The sequence below is a fragment of the Artibeus jamaicensis genome, unplaced genomic scaffold (assembly GCF_021234435.1).
Source record: "Artibeus jamaicensis isolate MK-2021 breed Jamaican fruit bat unplaced genomic scaffold, CSHL_Jam_final contig_444, whole genome shotgun sequence".
In the NCBI taxonomy this organism is placed as follows: Eukaryota; Metazoa; Chordata; class Mammalia; order Chiroptera; family Phyllostomidae; genus Artibeus; species Artibeus jamaicensis.
In genome coordinates, this window is record NW_026521831.1 from 9,210,366 (window position 1) to 9,230,523 (window position 20,158).

The 20,158-nt window shown below is 42.9% G+C and overlaps 1 protein-coding gene across 1 annotated transcript in view; it reads left to right on the forward strand.

The window, feature by feature from the left end:
• The window catches only part of CATSPERB (cation channel sperm associated auxiliary subunit beta), a 77,228-nt gene that overhangs the window by 18,193 nt on the left and 38,877 nt on the right, over positions 1-20,158 (forward strand). The window contains exons 6-14 of the mRNA XM_037130128.2: positions 1,854-2,003; positions 5,493-5,588; positions 5,698-5,816; positions 7,307-7,339; positions 9,794-9,860; positions 10,373-10,419; positions 10,807-10,965; positions 12,525-12,677; positions 17,223-17,367. Of these exons, the coding sequence (XP_036986023.2) occupies positions 1,854-2,003; positions 5,493-5,588; positions 5,698-5,816; positions 7,307-7,339; positions 9,794-9,860; positions 10,373-10,419; positions 10,807-10,965; positions 12,525-12,677; positions 17,223-17,367 (969 nt within the window). The remainder of the gene's footprint in view (positions 1-1,853; positions 2,004-5,492; positions 5,589-5,697; positions 5,817-7,306; positions 7,340-9,793; positions 9,861-10,372; positions 10,420-10,806; positions 10,966-12,524; positions 12,678-17,222; positions 17,368-20,158) is intronic.

The following is a 20,158-nucleotide window of genomic DNA, read 5'->3' on the forward strand; positions in this document are numbered from 1 at the left end:
GCAGAAATGAGAGCTCCCTGTTGGAGGGACCGGAGGGTGCCCGGTGTAGTGGAAGCACAGCAAATGGCAGACAGAGTAGAGTAGAGTGAATTTGGAGAGGCTGGCAGCTATCATGGTAAAAAGTGCATTTTATTCTAGTCACAGGGAAAAGCTGTTGGAGTATTTAAGCAGGAGAGTGGTAAATTCTGATTTATGCCTTATAAAAAGATCACTTTGGCTGCTGTATAGAGAACTGACTCTTGGGGGAAGGATGGAAAGAACAGAATGCGGGAGATTGGTTGGCAGCTGTGGCGTGGTCCAGTTAAGAGATGGTCTGGGAGTCCTCGGGCTGTGGGCTGAGCAGTGGAGATGGTGAGAAGGAGGCGTGTTCAGAGTACACTGTGGAAGTAGAGCTGATATGGCTTCCTATCAACTCTACTGTGAATTGGGGGCAAGGGAAACAGAGCTGTGGAGGACAGATACTAGATTTCTTACCAGAGCAATCAAGTGTGTGATGATCTCGCTCACTGAAATGCTGGGGACATGGGGAGAGAATATTGGAAAATGGCAATCAAGGTTAAAGTCAGGTTAACAGTTGGCAATATTTATTCACTACTATCTCAAAGAGATATTGAACAATGTTGTCCTCACTTCCTACTCTCCCTTCCACACCCCAGACCAACCCACTAAAATAGTTCTTAATCACCATCATTAGTCAGTCACCTTCATATTGGTCATGTCTCTAGCTTCTCAGTAGCAGTCAAGACTTTTAATCACTTCCTCATTCTTCAAGTGCATAAAATACAATAGCTGGCTTGTTCATAAGAAACATTTGCAAGTCAGTGCAGTTGTATTCAGCTGCGAGCCCACATCTCCCGTCCTCCGAGATCTGGTTGTTAATTGCCCTCACACACATGTAATGCTCTGGAAAGTCAGCTGCCTTGCCCCAGATTTCTTTGACTCTTGGAGTGGATCAGGTTGGTTATAAATCACGTCTCTTTCCCTTCTTGGCCATCCCTATACTATGTCAACCCAAATGGAAATCTAGCTCCTTCCCTGGCTTTGCACAGTGAAAAAAAAAAAAAAGATTGTATGTGAAAAACATACCACATAGAGTCTTCGGTTTTGTAGCAGATGTAATTAAAAGTTTGGGAGCTGCAGGAGACCTGCATGGGGACAGCAGTATCCTGTCACATTCCCTGGCTTATTTTTTGTAGGCACTTTTCCCATTTTTTCAGAGGAAAGGAAATCCTCCCATTTTCTTAGATATCAGCATTTGACTTTCTCCAGCTTCAACCGTCAGCGTATCTAAGACTAGATTGCTGGGCTGAAGATGTTCCTCCTCTGACTGCTTTATTTTTTCCTGTTGTTTCTACCCCAACTTCTTTATATCTTCCAGAAATTCCTCTTAAGTGTCCTGGCCACTAATGATAACTTTCCCTGTTTGCCACTGCTATTCAGATGTATTCTCATTTCCTATTCAGCCACTGCTGTTTAAATGGGGCATGGGGGGAGAGAACAGAAAGTAAACAGCCGAAGTTGTGCTCTGAGTTATAAATGTGCATATCGTGTGATCCAGAAATTTCATTTCTAGGTATAGATCTGTGGCCAATTATATTTTTCCAAAGGTGGTCAAATCAGATATATTCCATCCCATGTGCTCTTCTGTAGTATAAGGGCAAGGGCCATGAGACCTCATTCCTCCCACTCTGGAAAATAAGAATTAACCTATTTTCAATGAGTAAGGAGGGTAAGGCGATACCCCCGGTTTGGGAACAATGGAACAGTTCCTCTGAAACCCTTAAAGGAAAGCAAGAATGTTTCATTTTCAAGAGTTCTGCCTTAATTTAAACACCTTAACTTGATTTTTACAGAACCTATTCTTCAGTGGAAACTCGGGACTAAGATAACCAAAACTAGTGTCACTAAATTATATCCACACGTGGTAGACCTGAAAGTCACAAAGTGCCCTTGCGCCAACGACGTAGCATTGCTTGGCTTCCTTGTGAATTCGGCAGGTAACGGTAAGTGAATGGCTTTGTTGAATGCCGGAAATGGTATTTTGTGTTTTATAACAGCGATGTTTAACTGGCAGTGCATGCCAAATGCATAGACACAATGGAGTAAAGCCATCTCCTAAAAACACCTAAGAATTTACCTTCATCACTGTACCTTGTCTATCTGAGTGTGACTTACTGTTTTTCCCTCTGGCTTTTTGCCATGTTAACAGCGACTTCAGTGTCTTTCCTCATTTCCTTTATCCTCTGCCTTCCACTTGATGTTACTTCCTCCCAGAGACCATTCACTGCGATTCTAACCCACCTGTTTGTGCGCGGCAATCCTTGCCACATGGATTAGGCTCCGCACTTCCAAGGTACCATATTTTGTAATGTATTATGGCTGTGTTTTTATGTTACTACTGTAATACTTCATAGGGTCTTCCACAGTTCCACTACTAACTGTATTATTCTAGTTGTTTTTCCTAGGCCATTGATGACTGCTGGTCCCCCAAAACCAGTGAACATAAAGGAATAAATACATAGATAAAAGAACATAAAAAATAAGAAACAAAATTTTATTACTTATAGACAATATGTGTATCCACATAAAAATCTAAAGAATCAACAGAAAAAAAACTATCAGAGCAAATATGAGAGTGCTACAGAATTGAGGAATGCAATAACAATTTATGAAAACTGCCCACCAGAGACCACTAAAGACTCTAATTTTAAAGTTTTTATTCATAAAGTAACAAACCTCTAATGGCACCCAGAAGGAGACAAAACAAACGAAAATAGTTGCAAGGCCTGTTGTACAGAAATTATAAAAAAAGACTAAGATAAGTAAAATGTTTATGGTCATGAATAGGAACTTCTAATATTGTAAAGATATTAATTCTCTTTAAATCTGTGCATCGATGCAATAAAATTCCAGAAAAAGTTACAGCAGCATTTGCGTGTGTGTGGAAATTGACAATCCTCGAATCCATAGGGGAGAATGAAGCAATAGAAATAATAAATAGCAAAGATAATTTTTAAAAAGAATAAAAGGAAGAACAAAAACTTGCCCTGCTGTGACTTATTGTAAAGTAATAGAGGCAGACTGGTGGGCATCGGTGTAAGGAAAGACAAATGGACAACCCTGGTTTTTTTGCATTCCTAGTGGCTTCCAATCTTTTAGTTACCTCCAGCTCTGAGCGTCTGCCTGTGCAGAATTAGTTCAGCTGGAAATGTGTCTCTTTCCTCTCTACAACAGCTCCCAAAAGCTCCTTCATCCCACAGGTGCCAGGCTAGATAAGGCCCCTCTGCCTTCTCTTAGTCCAAACACCTACAGGAACAAGCCCTACTTCTGTGAGTCACTGGAAGCAGCCATTCTTTATCCCTTGTGTTCCTTCCTGCCACACACGTGCAAGTCATGGGGAGAAGGGACAGTCTCTGCCTGTTGGGGTCTCACTCACCAGACCACTTCAACATTGCGCGAGAAGAAATTATTTCAGCCACCCTTCCCCCAGCTGCCTGCCCCTGTACTCAAGCAGCACTGAGGTTCCCACAGTGTCCAGCGGCCGCAGCCTAAACCAGCAGTTCTCACGGGAGGCCCTTGTCTGTGGCCCCCAGCCTCACACTAGATTTGACACTTCCTCTGGGTGTCTTAATGAGCATCTCAAGTATCACAAGTGTCATGCAGAACTCTTGATTCGCCCCCTCTGAAACCTGTGCCTTGCCAGTGTTCTCCTTCCTAATGAACATCCAGTTCCTGGAAACTCAGTTCCAGGACACATTCTTGACTGTTCTTACCCTCGTGACACGCCAGGCTGGCGCTGCGCCCCATGTCCACCCCCACGGTGACCACTCTCACCACTGCTCAAGTCTGAAGTCAACAGTGTTTCTCCACAGACCAATGGGCAGCCTCTTCAGGGGTCTCCCTGGCCTGGTCTTCTCCCAGCATAACTCACCCTCTGTCCAGCTACCAGAGTGAGCTTCTCACATGGAAATCAAATCACATCACTCACAACCTTCGAATACTCCAGGGCTTCCCTTTGCCTGTTCCGGTAAAATCCAAACTCTCCACCGTGGCCTGCCTTGGCTTCTGTAACCCTGGGATCCATTGGTGGCCAGCGTGCCGTAGAGAGTGGCCTGAATTTTGGTCTAAAATATTAGCCAGAAGGAAGCATTAACGATTTCTGAACCTTGCTGGAGCCTGGTCACACAATATCATGCTGGACACCTACCACCACCCCCACTTAGAATACAGTATGCTGTTATTGGTAGAACCAGACTCAGTGCTTAGAAAGGCGGAGCTTAGCTTTAGCTTTTCCTCTTCCTGGAGAAAGCAGATGATGGTAATGCTTCTCTCTACATTTTTCTCTGCACAGAAAAGAGCCAGGAATTAAAATACGTTCTTTACAATATGACTGATCCCATATTCATCTCTTGGAAACAAAGTGTATGCATTAGATTATCGACTGTGTCCAGGCCCCCACACTGCACACCCCTGAACCCCAAACACCGTGACTAGCCTTCAGACTGACCCTTCACATTTAAAACACGAGACTCCCGACATTCCTAGCTGTGGCCGAGGAAAGGTAGGATCAGGGAACAAAGTACTCTCAATATTTGCAATTTCCTTGGTCATTTTTTCAACAGGCTTTCATGAGCCATTAGCAAATATTGTTTCTATTTTTAAAATCACAAATATTAAAGTTTCTTCTCTAGGAGTTTACAGTTTAATGTTTTCTTTGGAGGTTTTTTATTGTTTACTAAAATTGCACTAATGATATAGGACCATATCTGTGCTCAGGAGGGTGTTAGGGAAGAAAAACTCTTCATCTACCCTCTTAAGTTCAGTGCCCGGGCTGTGAATTAAACTGTCAGTGATTGCCAGGAGAAAGGGCATGCAGTTTTTACTAACACTTAACATTCATGGGAGTTCAAAGAAGCAGTTACGCTCAAGGGTTTGTATACCATTTTAACAAAGGGAAGGGACCTGGGCTTCAGAGGGTGACGCTTTGTGGGAAGTGATGGGGGGGGAAACTAGGGGGATTAAGGTCTGTTTAAGCACACTTGTCCCTGTCAACTCCCATCTCTGGTGATAAGAGTGTTCTCCTCTTGCTGGTACAAGGGGGCACCTTTCACAAGGGAAGACGTATGCCCTGCTTTTAGGCAGATGAGGAGAAGACAGAAAACTCGCCTTGCATCCGTGGATTCTCAGTTGCCTTCAGCTCAAAATAATCCTTACGGCAAAGTGGCATATTTGGGGGTGGTGTATTCTGACCCCCTTCAAATATAAAGCAAAATACTTGGTAATTAAATCGGATGGCAAGCTAAAATCTTGCAGTGTAACCTGAAGTCACTTCACCTTTCCAGTGCTTGGGGCGGTGAGCTTTGAGCTGAGGGGTGGAGAGTGGGGTGGAAGGCGGAGCAGATGCGGCTGGGGTGGGGGCCCCTCGCACCACAGAGGCCAGTTACTCCCTTTGCAAAGTCATCTCGCCTTAATCGTCCTTTCCTCTCTGGCAGGTGTTTACATAGGCCTCACCTTTTCTGGATTTTGGAAGTATGATGATACCGTGTGGTATAACCTGACTGATATGATCTATTCCCAAGTTGGAGAAGGTAATTTCTTGAAGAGTGCCTTCATCTTCAGCATTTCATTTACATCAATATTTGATCAGTATTTCGCATTTTCCTCATGTTTGATCCATGGTATGATTTCTTCCTTCAGAACACACGGAGCTCTCAGTGGTGGATATGGTTTTAACAAATCATTTCTTTGTTATGCTCACGTCTTTGGGACTTTTTATAAGTAGAGATCTTCGTTATCCATCAAACCGTGTCCTAAAGGTGTGTGAACTGCTTTGTAATGAATAGTTAACCTGAAATATCTTTCATGACATAAAGTAGAAAAACATTGAATACTTGAGTTATGCGCAGTCTCTCTTAGGATTGAAATGCTTCTTCCTTTTAAAAAATGTAAAAACATTAATACAGTGACTTCTTCCTTTGCCTTATTGTGGTGACAATATCATTTGGAAATGGTGCTAGTGTTATTGCTATACAGATTTATAGTGAGTTTTACGTACATACAAATAGAACATACTCTATCTATCTGTCTACATATCTATAGTTATATATGACCCCAAAATACTTTACAGTAATTGACAAAGCTAAATATAATATTGCAAAGTAACCTAAATTAAAGTGACTTTTGGTATTGAGAGAAGGGGAATATATCATACTTTGCTGTGTATAATGTACACCCATGTTTTGGGCCCAAACTTTCAGTAAAAAAATCTTTCATTTTAATTTTTTAATTCATTCAAAGATTTATATTTAGATACTTGTTTTTTGTACTGTAAAGGAATTTCGGCATTTATTTTTGAACATGCAGGTATTAGTATTGCTTTCTAGAGTTATGCTTTTAACACATAAGCATAAATAAAAGAATTAAGACATTTATATAGATATGGAAGTAGTACTACCCATGTACAGTACACATCCTTATTTTTCCCTGAAAATAAGTTTGGGCAAAAGATTGTGCATTATACATGACAAATATGGTACATCTTGGTGAAGACACACAACATGCACAGAATGAAATTCTTAAGCATGTTAGTAAACACCTCTTTAAAATGACAACAGAAATCAGGGCGGTCGTAAAGACTTAGGAACAGTGTAAGAAGAGACCAGGGTGGGTACAGAAGGGGCAGTTGTCCCGGCGGAGACGCAGGCATGTCTTATGCACAATGATACGACCTTTCTCCAGGTGTACAAATATTCACAGGCTCTCTCCTTCCTCACTGTCTCTGAGAAAGTACCATTTGTTGCTCAGACAGCTAATCAATCTGGCCTTCTATTGCTTATCATATAATTGCTGAAGCCAAGTTGTAGATGCCGGGAATAGTGACTGAAGTTCAAAGTCCAGTGGGCCCAGTCTAGGGCCTGCACCAGGCTGAGCAGCAGGAGGCCCCGGGGAAATGGTAGGTTAGGGGTGTGCCTTCCCAGTCCCAAGAGAGCGACAGATTTAGTGCACGAGGGTGGCACACTTCCTCACTCCTCTACCTGAGTCATTAACAGATGGGGCATTGATCCCAAATCCCGGCTGGCACTAAGTTCAGGTATGAACAGGTTGACCCAGGGGTGAAACAAGGGGAAGACTGACGGGGACATCTCCAGGATGTTGTGTGAACGACTCGGGGGGCTGGTTTCAGTGTGGCACTGCTAACTGTGGGGCTAAAGAGAGACATTGCCTTCAGTATAATTTAAATGCTGTGTTTTGTGAAGCCTTCTCAGAGGCAAGCTAAAATTAAAGTTCCTTTTTCTTTTCCTTCTAGTTTTCAAGGGCAGACTTTTGCGGTTTCGAAAGGGTAAGATGCTTTAAATGTCCAAGGGTTGGTTAAAAGATATGTTTCCTCGGTGCCTTAAGAGATGAGGTGCAAGATGAGAATTCGAGATATAGATTATTCCCGTTACTATAATGTTATTTACCATTTAAGCTCTAAAAAATGTATTTCTACCACCTATCAAGCAATAGAACACAGTGCCCTGCCTTGTTTCGGAGGCCATGCAACCCCTACTTTCTGTTCTGCCCAGGATCGTTGTGGGGGTTCAGGTGTTTTCTGCACCAGGGCACCCTGGCGAAAAGAGAGTCAGGGCTGAAATCTGGCTAAGACTTTACTCCCTGATCCATCCACCCCTGTGCTGGAGAAAGTCACTTTCTAGTTTGCATATTAACTAGCCACACCTCTGCGCCTGCCTTTGGGGGAGATTTTATTCCATTGGTTATCTCCCCTCTCTGTTACAAGGGCAAGTTCCGTGATTCAGTAGGTCATTTTAATCAACACACAAGCATGTTTCAGTTTGGAAACCACGACGGAAAACTTTGAGCATTCCTTGCCTTTTGCCATGTCCCCTCCCCATCCCCATCTCATACACGCAGGCACGGCCGGAAGGGAAATTGTTTGGGAAAGTATAGGGATTTACCTTTGGATTAGGCCTTTTCGATAGTAACCGAAGGAAGGGTGGAAAGAATGGGATGTGTTTGGCTGTTTGAGAAGGTTCGAAGGAGTTAATACTTGATGACTTATTCATTTACTTCTTTACTCACTGTACAAATATTTGAGTACTTTCTCTAGCCCATGCTTATTTAGACAAGAAGAATTTCATAATGAACAAGATACCATCCCTACTGCCATGTAGATAGGAATCAGGGGTCACTGAAATTGAAGCAGGTAACGGAAAGAGAGGGCACAGGGAAGATAAGACTCTACTTGAAATAGGGTGATTGGTTATAGCAGATCTCTCCAAGGAGGAGAAATTCAAGCAGAGACTTGAATGACCTGAAGAAGCACATTCAGACAGAGGTAATAGTAAGTACAGAAATCCTAAACTGGAAAGTAAGCATGAGGAAAAATCTGTTAGCCACCAAAATCTGTTTAGTAGAAATAGCAGGGATTTTTGGGTTGCCTCTTCAAGAATAAAATTCTCTCTGGTATAAGAGACACAAGATCCTTCATTCCTGTCATGTCTACCCCTCACCTGAAGCCATCCTTGCCAGACATTAGCTTCATTCTCAGTACATTTTCTCCAGTTGTTAGTAAGAATAGCTACCAGGTTCATCAACAATCAGGTTCCCCATCCCAACAGGAGGAGGACAGAGTTCCCGGGAGTCGCAGGGCCAACTCACTCACCTGATGGGATCACCTGTGCCTTCTTGACCAACCTTTGTGGCTCTAAGTCAGACCTGGGTCATGAGCTCATCCCTTGGAATGAGGTCAGCCCGCTCAGGTGAGACTATCTCCCAAGATAGTGACTAGGCTGTTGTCAGTCTGATTCCAGGTAGGAAATAAGCAAGCCGGAATCTAGAGAGAAAGAGTAAGTCAGGGCTCAGTAAAGATTCTATATTAATTGCTCACATATTATAGTGATAATTACGGTGTCCTGCAAACCTGAAGATTTATATGAGAACTCAAAAAGTTCATTCTATATAACACCTTAGCTTGAAGGTACCATACCATTCAACTAAACTATTGTGTATTCTGTGTTAAAAGTCTGTCTTGTTTGTTTTGTCTAGCAGTTTTATTAAGATGTAATACACACAAAATTCAGGCATCTAGAGTATGCAATTCAGTGGGCTTTAGTATCTTCACAGAGTTGTGCAACCACTACCACTATCGATTTTAGAGCATTTAAAAGGATAATGCACAGATTATACAGATTTTATCACTGACCTATAAAACTGGGAGAAGGTCTCCCTTTTGTTTCAACAATCATTCAAAAGTCAGAACCCTCCTATAATAAAGAAACATCTTACACGCCTGCCTAATTCATACCCAACATGACATATACAATCTCACTTTCTTTGAAAGCTTCTCTCTTAACCAGCACTGTTTCAAAACCTATGTTTTCGTGGCTTGTTTCTTATTGCTTCTTGCTGCCATCAGGCTTCTGCAAAGGGTCCTTAAGCCTCGCTGCCCCCAGTGCGGATGAAAGACAGTCATGTGACACACTGCGGCCGTGACGACAGGTTAACAGCTTCTGGTAGCATCAGGAAGACTAGGCCGTGAGGCAGGGCGTCTGCCGTTAACACGTGCTCATTCATGTGAAATTCCTGTGCTTTCCTTTTCCGTGTGTGTGTGTGGTTCAAACAGCAGTTTTCTTGTTTCTTGTCCTCTACAACCTTTTATTTGCATATAGTTTTCTTCCATTTATTTGCCTCACGGTCCTGAACTATTGAACTTTTACATTTTTAAAATGCTTTTCCTTTTTTATATATTATGTCTACACGTTGCCTAAATGATATTTTTTATTTATTTATGTAGGTGGACTATGTCAAAGGAAAACTGTGGTATAATGAAAGATGTTTTGCTAACACAGAATCATTTGAAGGTAAATTTCAGCTGAAGAGGGGTTGACGGGCTTTTTTTTTGACATAGCCTATATAGATCAAATAAAGTGATGAAATAGAGATAGGGTACAATGTAAACATAGGTTTGTTCAGTATCAGTTTTAAACATTTTTTTAAAGATTTTATTTATTTATCTTTAGAGGGGAAGGGAAGGAGAGAGCGAGAGAAACATCAATGTATGGTTGCCTTTCATGCATCCCCTGCTGGGAACTGGCCTGCAGGGAACCAGCCTGCAACCCCGGCATGTGCCCTGACTGGGAATCGAACTGCGATTGTCTGGTTTGCAGGCCCGTGCTCAATCCACTGAGCCACACCAGCCAGGGCTTCAGTATCAGTTTTAAAACTAAGACTTAAAACTAAGGAGGACAATTCATTTACATCCAAGACAACAAGCACGCCCTGATAGAAGCACAAGAAATTGATCCGAGTACATTTAACAACCGGCTTAGACACTGGGGTGCTGTTGTGATCCCTGTCCCTTCCTCTTTTACAGTTGACTATGTCACTGTCACCTTTGAGAGAAACCGGACCTTAAGTGAGGTATGGCATTGCATAGAGTAAAAGGTAAGAAATTTTATTGTGCACAATTTTATGCATTGTTTTTAATTTAAAAAAAATCAGTTCTGCAGACCGGAAGGCTGAACCATCACTTCTTGCCCCCAGGGGTGCCTGTCCTGGCGTTTAATGATGATGAAGTCATTGTGTCACCTCTAGACCTTTGCAGGGGTTCCGGACAAACAACCTGGGCCGGAAAGGATGCTTTCCGAACTCACATCCCCCGGAAGAGAGCACAGGCATTGAAGATTTGACACTTAAAAAAAAATCAACACTTTTATTTGTAGTCAGTCATTAGTTTATTTGCTTAAGAGAACTAATTAGAGCTTGTATATCAAAAACAGCATTATGTTTGCCTTTCTCTTTTTGTAGGAAAGCTCTTGTTTTTATAGTAGAGAGCCGTTTTTTGTATGGTTACCTTGCTTACCTCCCCTTTTGAAACACGTGAAATCTATTGCTTCAACTGTGATAACATTTCTTGTGGACCAAGAGCATAGTACTGGAGTCTACCTCTTACATAACCAGGTAATCGTTATGTCTGGGGGCCGTGGCTCCTGACGCCGCACTAGGGAAAGTTTAACTGAGCAGAACTGTTGTCGCGTGCCTGCCAGCTTTGGCGGTAGAGTTTGATCAAACTAGAGACAGCAAAATTACTTGTGGCAAGACACTTGAGGGATTTCTTGCCTCTGATGGTCACTGAGTTTGATGAAACTGGAACAGAGGATGCCGTTTGCATAGTGATTCTCCTTTGCTTATTCTCCCTGAGAATATAAGCTGAGTTAGGTTTATGTAAATATCATGTTTCATGAAAGTGGTTAGTTTAGATCAGGGGTGTTAAACTCATCAGCCTTATTGTTGCCTTCAAAGGGCCAAATGTAACTTTAGGACTGTATAAATGGAACTACTCCTTAACTAGAGGCGAGGAGCTGAGCGCTGCCGCCAGGTAGAAACAAGGTGCCGGGCCGGATAAAACAAGGTGGAAGGTTGATTTGGCCCGCGGGCCTTGTGTTTGCCACCGGTGCTTTCAATGAACAAATAACGGAAATAAATTGCCACAGATCTGTATATTCTATTCCAAAGAGTCTTAACCCCAACTGCGAACTAGAATTTTTCTTAGAGTCACTATATATATTTCAGTCCTACCCTTATGATTTCAGAGGAGAAAAAAATAATTTTTCTCTTCCCTCTTGGTTCAGTGACCAGGGTCCTGTACGTGAAACTGACAAAAGACAGAACAGCCGGAGGAAAGGAAACAATTTACTTCTGCGTGCAGTGTCTGCGCAGGCAGGGGCAAGTCAGTGAGGAGGAACTCAGAAAGGGGGGTTAAATTTGGGGGTCATGTGCCTCCTTAATGGGTTAAGGCGGAGGAGAGCGGCACTCAAGGAAAATGTAAGTGAAAGGACACGGCCTTACAGGGGTTACGATAGTTCGTGCTAATGTTTGTTTGCACAGGTATGAGTGTTCTTTCTGCCTCCTTTGGGGCCAGAAATCTTCCACGAAGGAGGACTTGGATCGGTTCTATTCACGTTCTCCCTTGTGCGAGTAACTCCACCCCGAAGGGAATTCATGGCAGTCTTATTTCTCAGAACGTGCCGCTTTTAGTCAGATAAGGGAAGCCTTTCTTTTCTTCATCTGTTGAATCTCAAATGTCTTCAGCTGAAAATAATCTTTATAACAAAGTGGCACATCTTGAGGTGCACATTCTGATCCCCTTCAAGATCATGACCCAGTAGAACTGGAGTGCGGCCCAGGGGCCTACACTCTTCAAAAGCACTTTGAGGGGATAATAATGAGCTTGGGCACTGGAGTCTGTCTGCTGGGTTCAGTTCCTCTTCCATTTATTATTGAACCTTGGACAAAGTATTCAGTCTTCTAAACTTCATGTTTCATAGCTATTAAATGGATGTATATGGGGGCCGCGGAGTAAAGAGGTATGGGTGTTGCTAATCTTTCCAGTCCTGTGCTGTGTTAATGGGTCCCTATCTTAATCCAAATCTGAGTAACGGGAAACTCTGAAGACTGTAACATGGCCTAGTATTATTATTCATGGAAAAGCTCTTATGGTTGCTCCATGCTTTGTCTCTTTCCAGAAAGCAACCACAGTATCTGTACACAGCCTAAGAAGTAACAAACCTATATTGAAACAAAAATTTCCACCTTTCACGTTTCCTTCATCATTCTCGTCTCCTGTCGGAATGGTATTCCATCCACGAAGCCATTTGCTCTATGCCTACGGGAATCAGGTGCGTACCCATGAAATTTCACTCTCTAGTGTGGGTGTGAGTCATTGGCTTCATCTGTGCTGAGTGGTTACACTTGAAGTAAAGAACCGTTGCAGATAATGAATGAGGTGGGAAGCCCAATGCAGACAGAATGAGAGGAGAGGAATTAGAGACAATGAGCACAATTTTTTTGCAAAGTTTTGCTGAAATGCGGAGTTGTGAAATGAAGCAACCTTTGAAGGAAGGAAGAGTGTTCAAGAGGTGGGTTTTTTTTCCCTTAAGATCCGAGAAATTACGCTGTGTGCCGATGGGAATTATTCAGTAGGAGGGGAAATTGGTGCTGCAGGAAAGAGAGCAATTTCTGGAGCCATGGATGTTTTCAAACAGGGAAGAGGAGAGGAGAGCTATGCTCCAGCGGAGTGGGTGCCTCAGGAGGAAGGTTATTCCACAGTAACAGGAAGGAAGGGAGAGTCGACGGGTTCAAGGCTGGTAGGTGGACAGATGTAGTGATGGAAGCATGTGGGAGTTTATCTTCTGTTTTTGCAATAACACATCGAAGTCATTACTTGAGAATGAGGATGGAGGAAGAGTGTTGGAGGTTTGAGGAAAGAGAGAACAGAGTAACATCCTGGCCTAGGAGGAGGGAGGGACGGACTGAGGGGATGTGGTGCGATGGCTGGAGCTTTGTGTTCCTGATTCAGTGTGTGACCAGTTCAGCATCACACAGCATGTTCTCCTCCATGTTCTGCTGTGGGGTCAACACTGCACACAGAACACAGAGTTGTGTTTAACCTCAGATGGAGTTCTACCAAGAAACTGCTAATAAATAAAAGAGTGTACAGAAGGGAATGCAATATGACAAAGAACAAAATTAAGAAATTAGACTTCTACCAAGATGGAGGCCTAGGTGGAAACACTGTGCCTTCTCGCACAACCAAGTTTAAAAACAACAAAGTTTTAGCAACAAAAACGCAGCCAAACCACAGAAAATTGAACTACACGGAAGTCCGGAAGTCCGACAACAACTAACTGTTCAGCCAGACCGGTAAGAGGGGTGGAGCCAGCAGCGGAGTGGGTTGGGCAAAAAAGATTCCCTGACCCAGGCACGCAGGCAGCCCTGGGCAGATCCCAGGTGTAGAGTAGCAATAGGCAGACCCAGTGAGGGCACAAGGCAGCAGGCTGACTGCAGTCACACATTCACATGCAGATAAACCAGTGAAGGAATGAGCAGTAAGACAGACCACACAGGCCCCAGCAGTGGGAAGCAGCAGAGGGAACCACCATTGTCCCTCTCTGACCCCGCCCCCACATACAGGGTCACAACCCAGCGACCTGGGTAGCCCTACCCTGGTGAACACCTAAGGCTCCCCTCCTCATATGTAACAGGCTCAAACAGACCAAAATATGGCTCAAGAAGAACTCAAAGCCCCAGAGCCAATAACTCTAAGCAACCAAGAAATTGCCAACCTATCAGATGCACAGTTCAAAACACTGGTGATCAGGATGCTCACAGAACTGGTTGATTTTAGTCACAAATTGGAGGAACATATGAAGGCTACACTAATTGAAATGAAGGGAAATGCACAGGAAAGCAATAGTGATGGAAGGAAACTGGGACTCAAATCAAGGGAGTGGACCAGAAGGAAGAAAAAAGGACCAAACAGAAAAGAATGAAAAATCAAGAGTTAAAAAAATGAGAAGAGGCTTAAGAACCTCCAGGACATCTTTAAATGCTCCAACATCTGAATTATAGGGGTACCAGAAGGGTAAGAGGAACAGCCACCAGTGGAAACCTTATTTGAACAAATAATAAAGGAGAACTTCCCCATTCTGGCAAAGGCAATAGACTTCCAGGAAATCCAGGAAGCTCAGAGAGTCCCAAAGAAGTTGGACCCAAGAAGGAACACACCAAGGCACACCATAATTATATTAGCCAAGATTAAAATGAAGGAGAGAATCCTAGAAGCAGCAAGAGATAAGGGGACAGTCACCTACAAAGGAGTTCCCATCAGACTGTCAGCAGATTTCTCAAGAGACCTTACAGGCAAGAAGGGGCTGGAAAGAAGTATTCCAAGTCATGAAATCCAAATACCTACAACCAAGATTGCTCTATCCAGTGAAGCTTTCATTTAGAATGGAAGGACAGATAAAGTGCTTCTCAGATAAGACCAAATTCAAGGGGTTCATCATCACCAAGCCCTTATTACATGAAATGTTAAAGGGACTTACCTAAGAAAAAGAAGATAAAAAAGATGAACAGTGAAAGGACAGCAAACTCAGTTATTAACAATCACACCTAAAACAAAAGCAAACTAAGAGGACAGCTAGCTCAGGAGCAGAACCATAGAAATGAAGATCACATGGATGGTTAGCAACAGGGGAGTGGGAGGAGGAGAAGGGGGGAGAAGGTACAGAAAATAAGTAGCATAGACGGTAGATAGAAAATAGGCAGGGGGGAGGGCAAGAATAGTATGGGAAATATAGAATCTAAAGAACTTGAGACACATGGTCATAGACTAAAGGGGGGAATGGTGGGGGAGGGGTTGTGCAGGGTGGAGGGGAATGAAGGGGGAAATAGAACAACTGTAATGGTGTAATCAATAAAATATATTTAAAAAAAGAAATTAAAGGCATGAGTATTAAAAAAGTAACAAAGCCTCAAAGATATGATCAAAAGATGTGATTGTCTATGTAGAAAACCTAAAAGATACGTGCAAATTATTAAAACAAACAAAAAAGGAGAAGGAGGAAGAGCAGGATTCTGTTCATTAAAGACATTGTGGAAAGTGAAAATACAAGCTGGAAGTAACATTTGCAACACACTTAACTGAGGAAGAGTTAAATGTGAGAATAAATAAGAATGTCTACAAAGTAATACAGAAAAAGCTAAATTGATTTAAAAAAATACAAACAGGCATTTCACAGAGAAGGAAGTGCAATGGAATAAACCTGTGGGGAGATGCTACAATTCCCAGGTCATCAGGGACCTGCAAAGGAAAACGCAATGCAGTATTTTCAGCTATTTCATTAGCAAAATTAACCCGACAAGGCCCATGTTGAAGAGGACGCGATCCTTTCAACAGTGCTGATGGGAAGGAAAATCAATCACTGCAGCTTTTCAGGATAGCAACTTGGCCTTACTGTTATCCTGTCAATTTTAATGTTTGCACCTTCTGTGACTGCCAATGTCACCATTTGGGTGAGGGAAACATACATAGGAGGAAACATGTAAAAATTTTCATCCCAGTACTGTTAATAATAGCACTGGGTAACTGAAAATAACTCAGATGCCCATTAAAAGGAGAAGGAATAAATTACATTTTATTCACATCATGGACTATTTCTTATTCAGCGATGGAAAAGCAAATTAACTGAACCATATGCAAAGTGTATGAATATAAGTAAATGGTATTGGGGAGAGTAAGTTCTGGAAGGCAACATACGGTGTAATACCCTTGTATCAAAAAAAGTTTAAAGAAAAAATAAAATCAAGTAACATATTAAACATATTTATATATGTGCTAAAACTTTTTAAAAAGTAGCAAGGGAATGAAAAACACAAATTTCAGGACATTGGATATGTCCTTGAGGAAGGAGCCAGGGTAGTAGAATCTGGGGGAGATTGATAGGAAAAGGTAAAGTAGCGATAGGCTAATTCTTGGGTTAGGCTTCAGTTCACACATGTTCACTATATTATTAAATAAATAGCACAAGAAGAATAAAACTGAGCCATAAATAGATCAATAATTTAAAATATTTAGAAAAATGCAATGAGATGCCATAGTTTTCATTCAAGTAGTCAGAAAAATTAAAAACAAATTTTTGATAATGTCAAGTATTAGTGGGTTTTGGAGAAATAGATGCTCTCGTCACTACTTATAAGAATATAAACCAAGTCAGCAAAATTCAAGAGCATGTAAAACCCAGAAATCTTCATTTGAATAAGACAGAGGCTATTAAAAGAAGTAGCAGGCAGGATTCATCTTCAAACAACACTTCAAATGATTCTTCCCCGGAGACGAGGAAACAGATAGATGGACGCGCTGTGAGTGGTGGCGCTCATCCGTGGACTCACCACGTCCCGGTCCTGAGACGCACACCTGCAAAGAAAGGCCTGGGGCCTGTGTCCCGCCAACGGAGTTCTCAGATGTGGCTGCGGTGCCTAGAACGAGGAGTCTCAGGTCAGAATGGGGCAGGTGCTCTCTCCCTCACTCAGATACACCCAGCACCGCATCCTTTTGGGAACAAGGGACCGCGTGTGGGAGATGCTGGGCATCACTTCAATCTCTTACACATTCGCCCATGTGCTGTGCAGACCTGAGCCCACCACACACCCTGTCAATCAAACTCTGGGAAGGAAGTGCAGGGTGGACCGAGTAAGGAAGGAGTCTGTACACGTGTGTGTGCTCGTGTGCACATGAGGTGGGGGAGAGGGGGTGGAAGGATGTGGGAATGTGGAAGAGATCGTGCTGCGTGGGTTTTCTTGCGCGGGAAGACTAGGCTAATAGGGAAAGGCCGACGGTGCTTGGCAGCTCTCTCATGGGGGCTTCCTTTTGATTCCCGTAGGTATGGCTGTCAATCGACGGCGGCAACACTTTCGAATTACTGGCTGACTTTTACGATGATGTCATAAAGAGCACTTATCACAGCTTCTACACTTCCGATATCATTTTCATGTCCCAGAGAGGGAAGGCCTACTTCACGAAGGCAGGTGAGGCACGCACGTTTATTGCTGTGGGCACCACGGGAGCCAGGGCTTCCAAGGCCTGAAAACTCGGCCCTGTCAATCAGCTGACCTTAAAGTCTACATCCTATTAGGAGCGACTGGTAGGTTTAAATATGTTTTTAATTGTGGTAAAATACATGTAACATACTACTTACCACCTTCGCCGTTTTTAAGTGTATAGCGAAGTCCTATTAAGTACGTTCAGAGTGTTCAGGAACCATCACTGCCATCCATGTCCAGCAATCTCTCGATCCTGTAAAACTGAAACTGTGCCCTTCAAACACTTAATTCCCCGTGGCCCCCTCCCCACGGTTCCTGGCAACCACTGCTGTACTTTCTGTCTCTGGGATTCAGACTGGGCCTGGTCTCTCATGTCAAAGGAACCATGTGGTGTGTGTTCTTTTGTGACTGGGTTATTTCACTCTATGTAATGTTCTTGGGGTCCATCCATGCAGTTTCATTTTGCTCACTTTTCTTCATTTTTTTTTTAAAGAGAGGGAGTGAAACATCAGTGTATGCTTGCCTCTAGCACACTCCATACTGGGGACCTGGCCTGCAACCCAGGCATGTGCCCTGACTGGGAATCAAATTGGCGATGCTCTGGTTTGCAGGCCTGCACTCAACCCACTGAGCTACACCAGCCAGGGCTCTTTTCTCCGTTTTTAAGGCTGAATAATATTCCACTTATGTATACACCACATTTTGCTCATTTGTTTGTCCCACTAATGGACGCTTGGGTTTCCTCCATGGTTTAGCTAATGTGAATAGCGCTGTTAGAAAGCTGGGCACACAAATCTCTCTTTGAGACCCTTCTTTCAATTCTTTGGGGAATATTCCCAGAAGTGGAATTGCTGGATCGCATAGTAATGCTATTTTTTATTTCTTTTTTTGAGAACCCCGCATACATTTCCCAACAGCTGCACCATTTGACCTTCCCACCAGCAGTACAGAAGTTCGGATCCCCTCACATCCCATCCACACTCGCTGTTTTCTGGTTTCTCCACTGCAGCCCTCCTGGCGGGTGTGAGGCGGTGCCTCACCACAGTTTTTCCTTTCATTTTCCTTAGTGCTGAGTGATGACAAGCACCTTGTGCTTATTGTCCGTTTGTAGATCTTCTTCAGAGGAATGTCTGTTCAAGTCCTTTGTCCGTTTGTTAATTCGATTACATGTATTTTTCTTACTGTTGAGTTTTAGTTCTCTACGTATTCTGGGTATTACTCCCTTCTCGGATATGTGATTTGCAAATATCTTCTCCCATTTTGTGGGTTACCTTTAATCTCCTTGGTTCAGATCATTTCTGGGTGTTTTCTTGCTTTTGATGCTGTTTGCCCTGATATAACGCAGGTGGATTGTTCTCAAGACCTGTTTGCCTCTCCTTGTCAGGTAGGATGGGGATTCGTTTTCTCGGCTCGGGGCGGTGCCTGGGAAGGCTGTGATCTGGCTTCGGTCCGGAGGGCCTGGCTTCTCCCTTTGCGTTCACTGAGGGTGCCCTCTCATCCTCTGTCCACCTCTCGTTTGTTAGAAGGGCATGACTGAGGGTCCTCAGGAACCTTTCATTTCCTTTCCTTCTCTCAACATTGCCCACAGGGCTGGGTGTGGAGTAGCGTGGCCCGGTACTCCAGAATTTTCTTTCTTTCCTTAGCTCCTCCTTTTTTCCTCTTTTGGCGTGTTGTTCCTTTTCCTTGTTTGATTTCTGCTAATGGCTTTCTTTTGGCTTTTTGCTCCCCCTTTACTTATTTATTTATCTGTTTTTTATAGTAAAATATACATAATACAAACTTTAGCATTTTAACCATGTTGAGGTGTACAGTTTACTGATATGAAGTACGTTCAAATTGCTTCACAACCATCATCACCATCTGTCTCCCTCCAGAACTTTCTCATCTTCCCAAACTTAATTCCACACCCACGAAACACTAGCTTGCTCATTCTCCTTCCCCCCAGCCCCTGGCAATGACTTTCCATCCCCATCAACGTGGCTGCCCTGTCCCTCGGATCATACCTTACCGTACTTGCCCGTGTGTGAGTGGCTTATTGCACGGAACATACCGTCTTCAAGTTCCATCCACTATGTAGTGTACATCAGTACGCCTTTCCTTTTATGGCTGAATAATGTTTCATTGTGTGGATAGAGCGCATTTTGTGGACCCATTTATCAGGATGTTTGAGCCGATAGACATTTGATTGTTTTTCCCACTTTTGAGTCTTATGAATAATGCCATTATGAATGTTTGTGCACAAATTTTTGCATAGGCCTATATAAGAAATCAAGAACAATCTGCTAGAAGGAGGCAGGAGTCGTCCTAACCTTGGAAAAGGCAAACATTCCTAACAGGATATTAGAAGCAAGAAGTACTAATCATAAAAGATTCATAAACATAACTTTTGAAAATCTCTATGTAATACATAAACATATATAATGTATATAAAATATATAAATGATGTAAAAAACATATAATATATAAAATATATATTTGGCTTATTTTGTTAGCGTTCACACAGTGAGGACACTACCAACTGTATAAAAGTAATGCTGAAATTCAGTAACTTAAGGGGCAAGGGAGACCACCTTCAGGAATAGAGTCTCCCAACCACACTCAAGTAGTACTTGCACAGACCACCGAGTTAAGTGTGAGCATCAGGGTGAACTTGGGGACATCTGATAAGGCCCAACCAGAGTGGGAAAAACAGATTATCCCCAAGGCAAGCATGAGAGCGGTTTTCTTTTAGTTTGTTTCTAACATTGTCAGCATTCTTGACTGTCTAGCTTCAAAC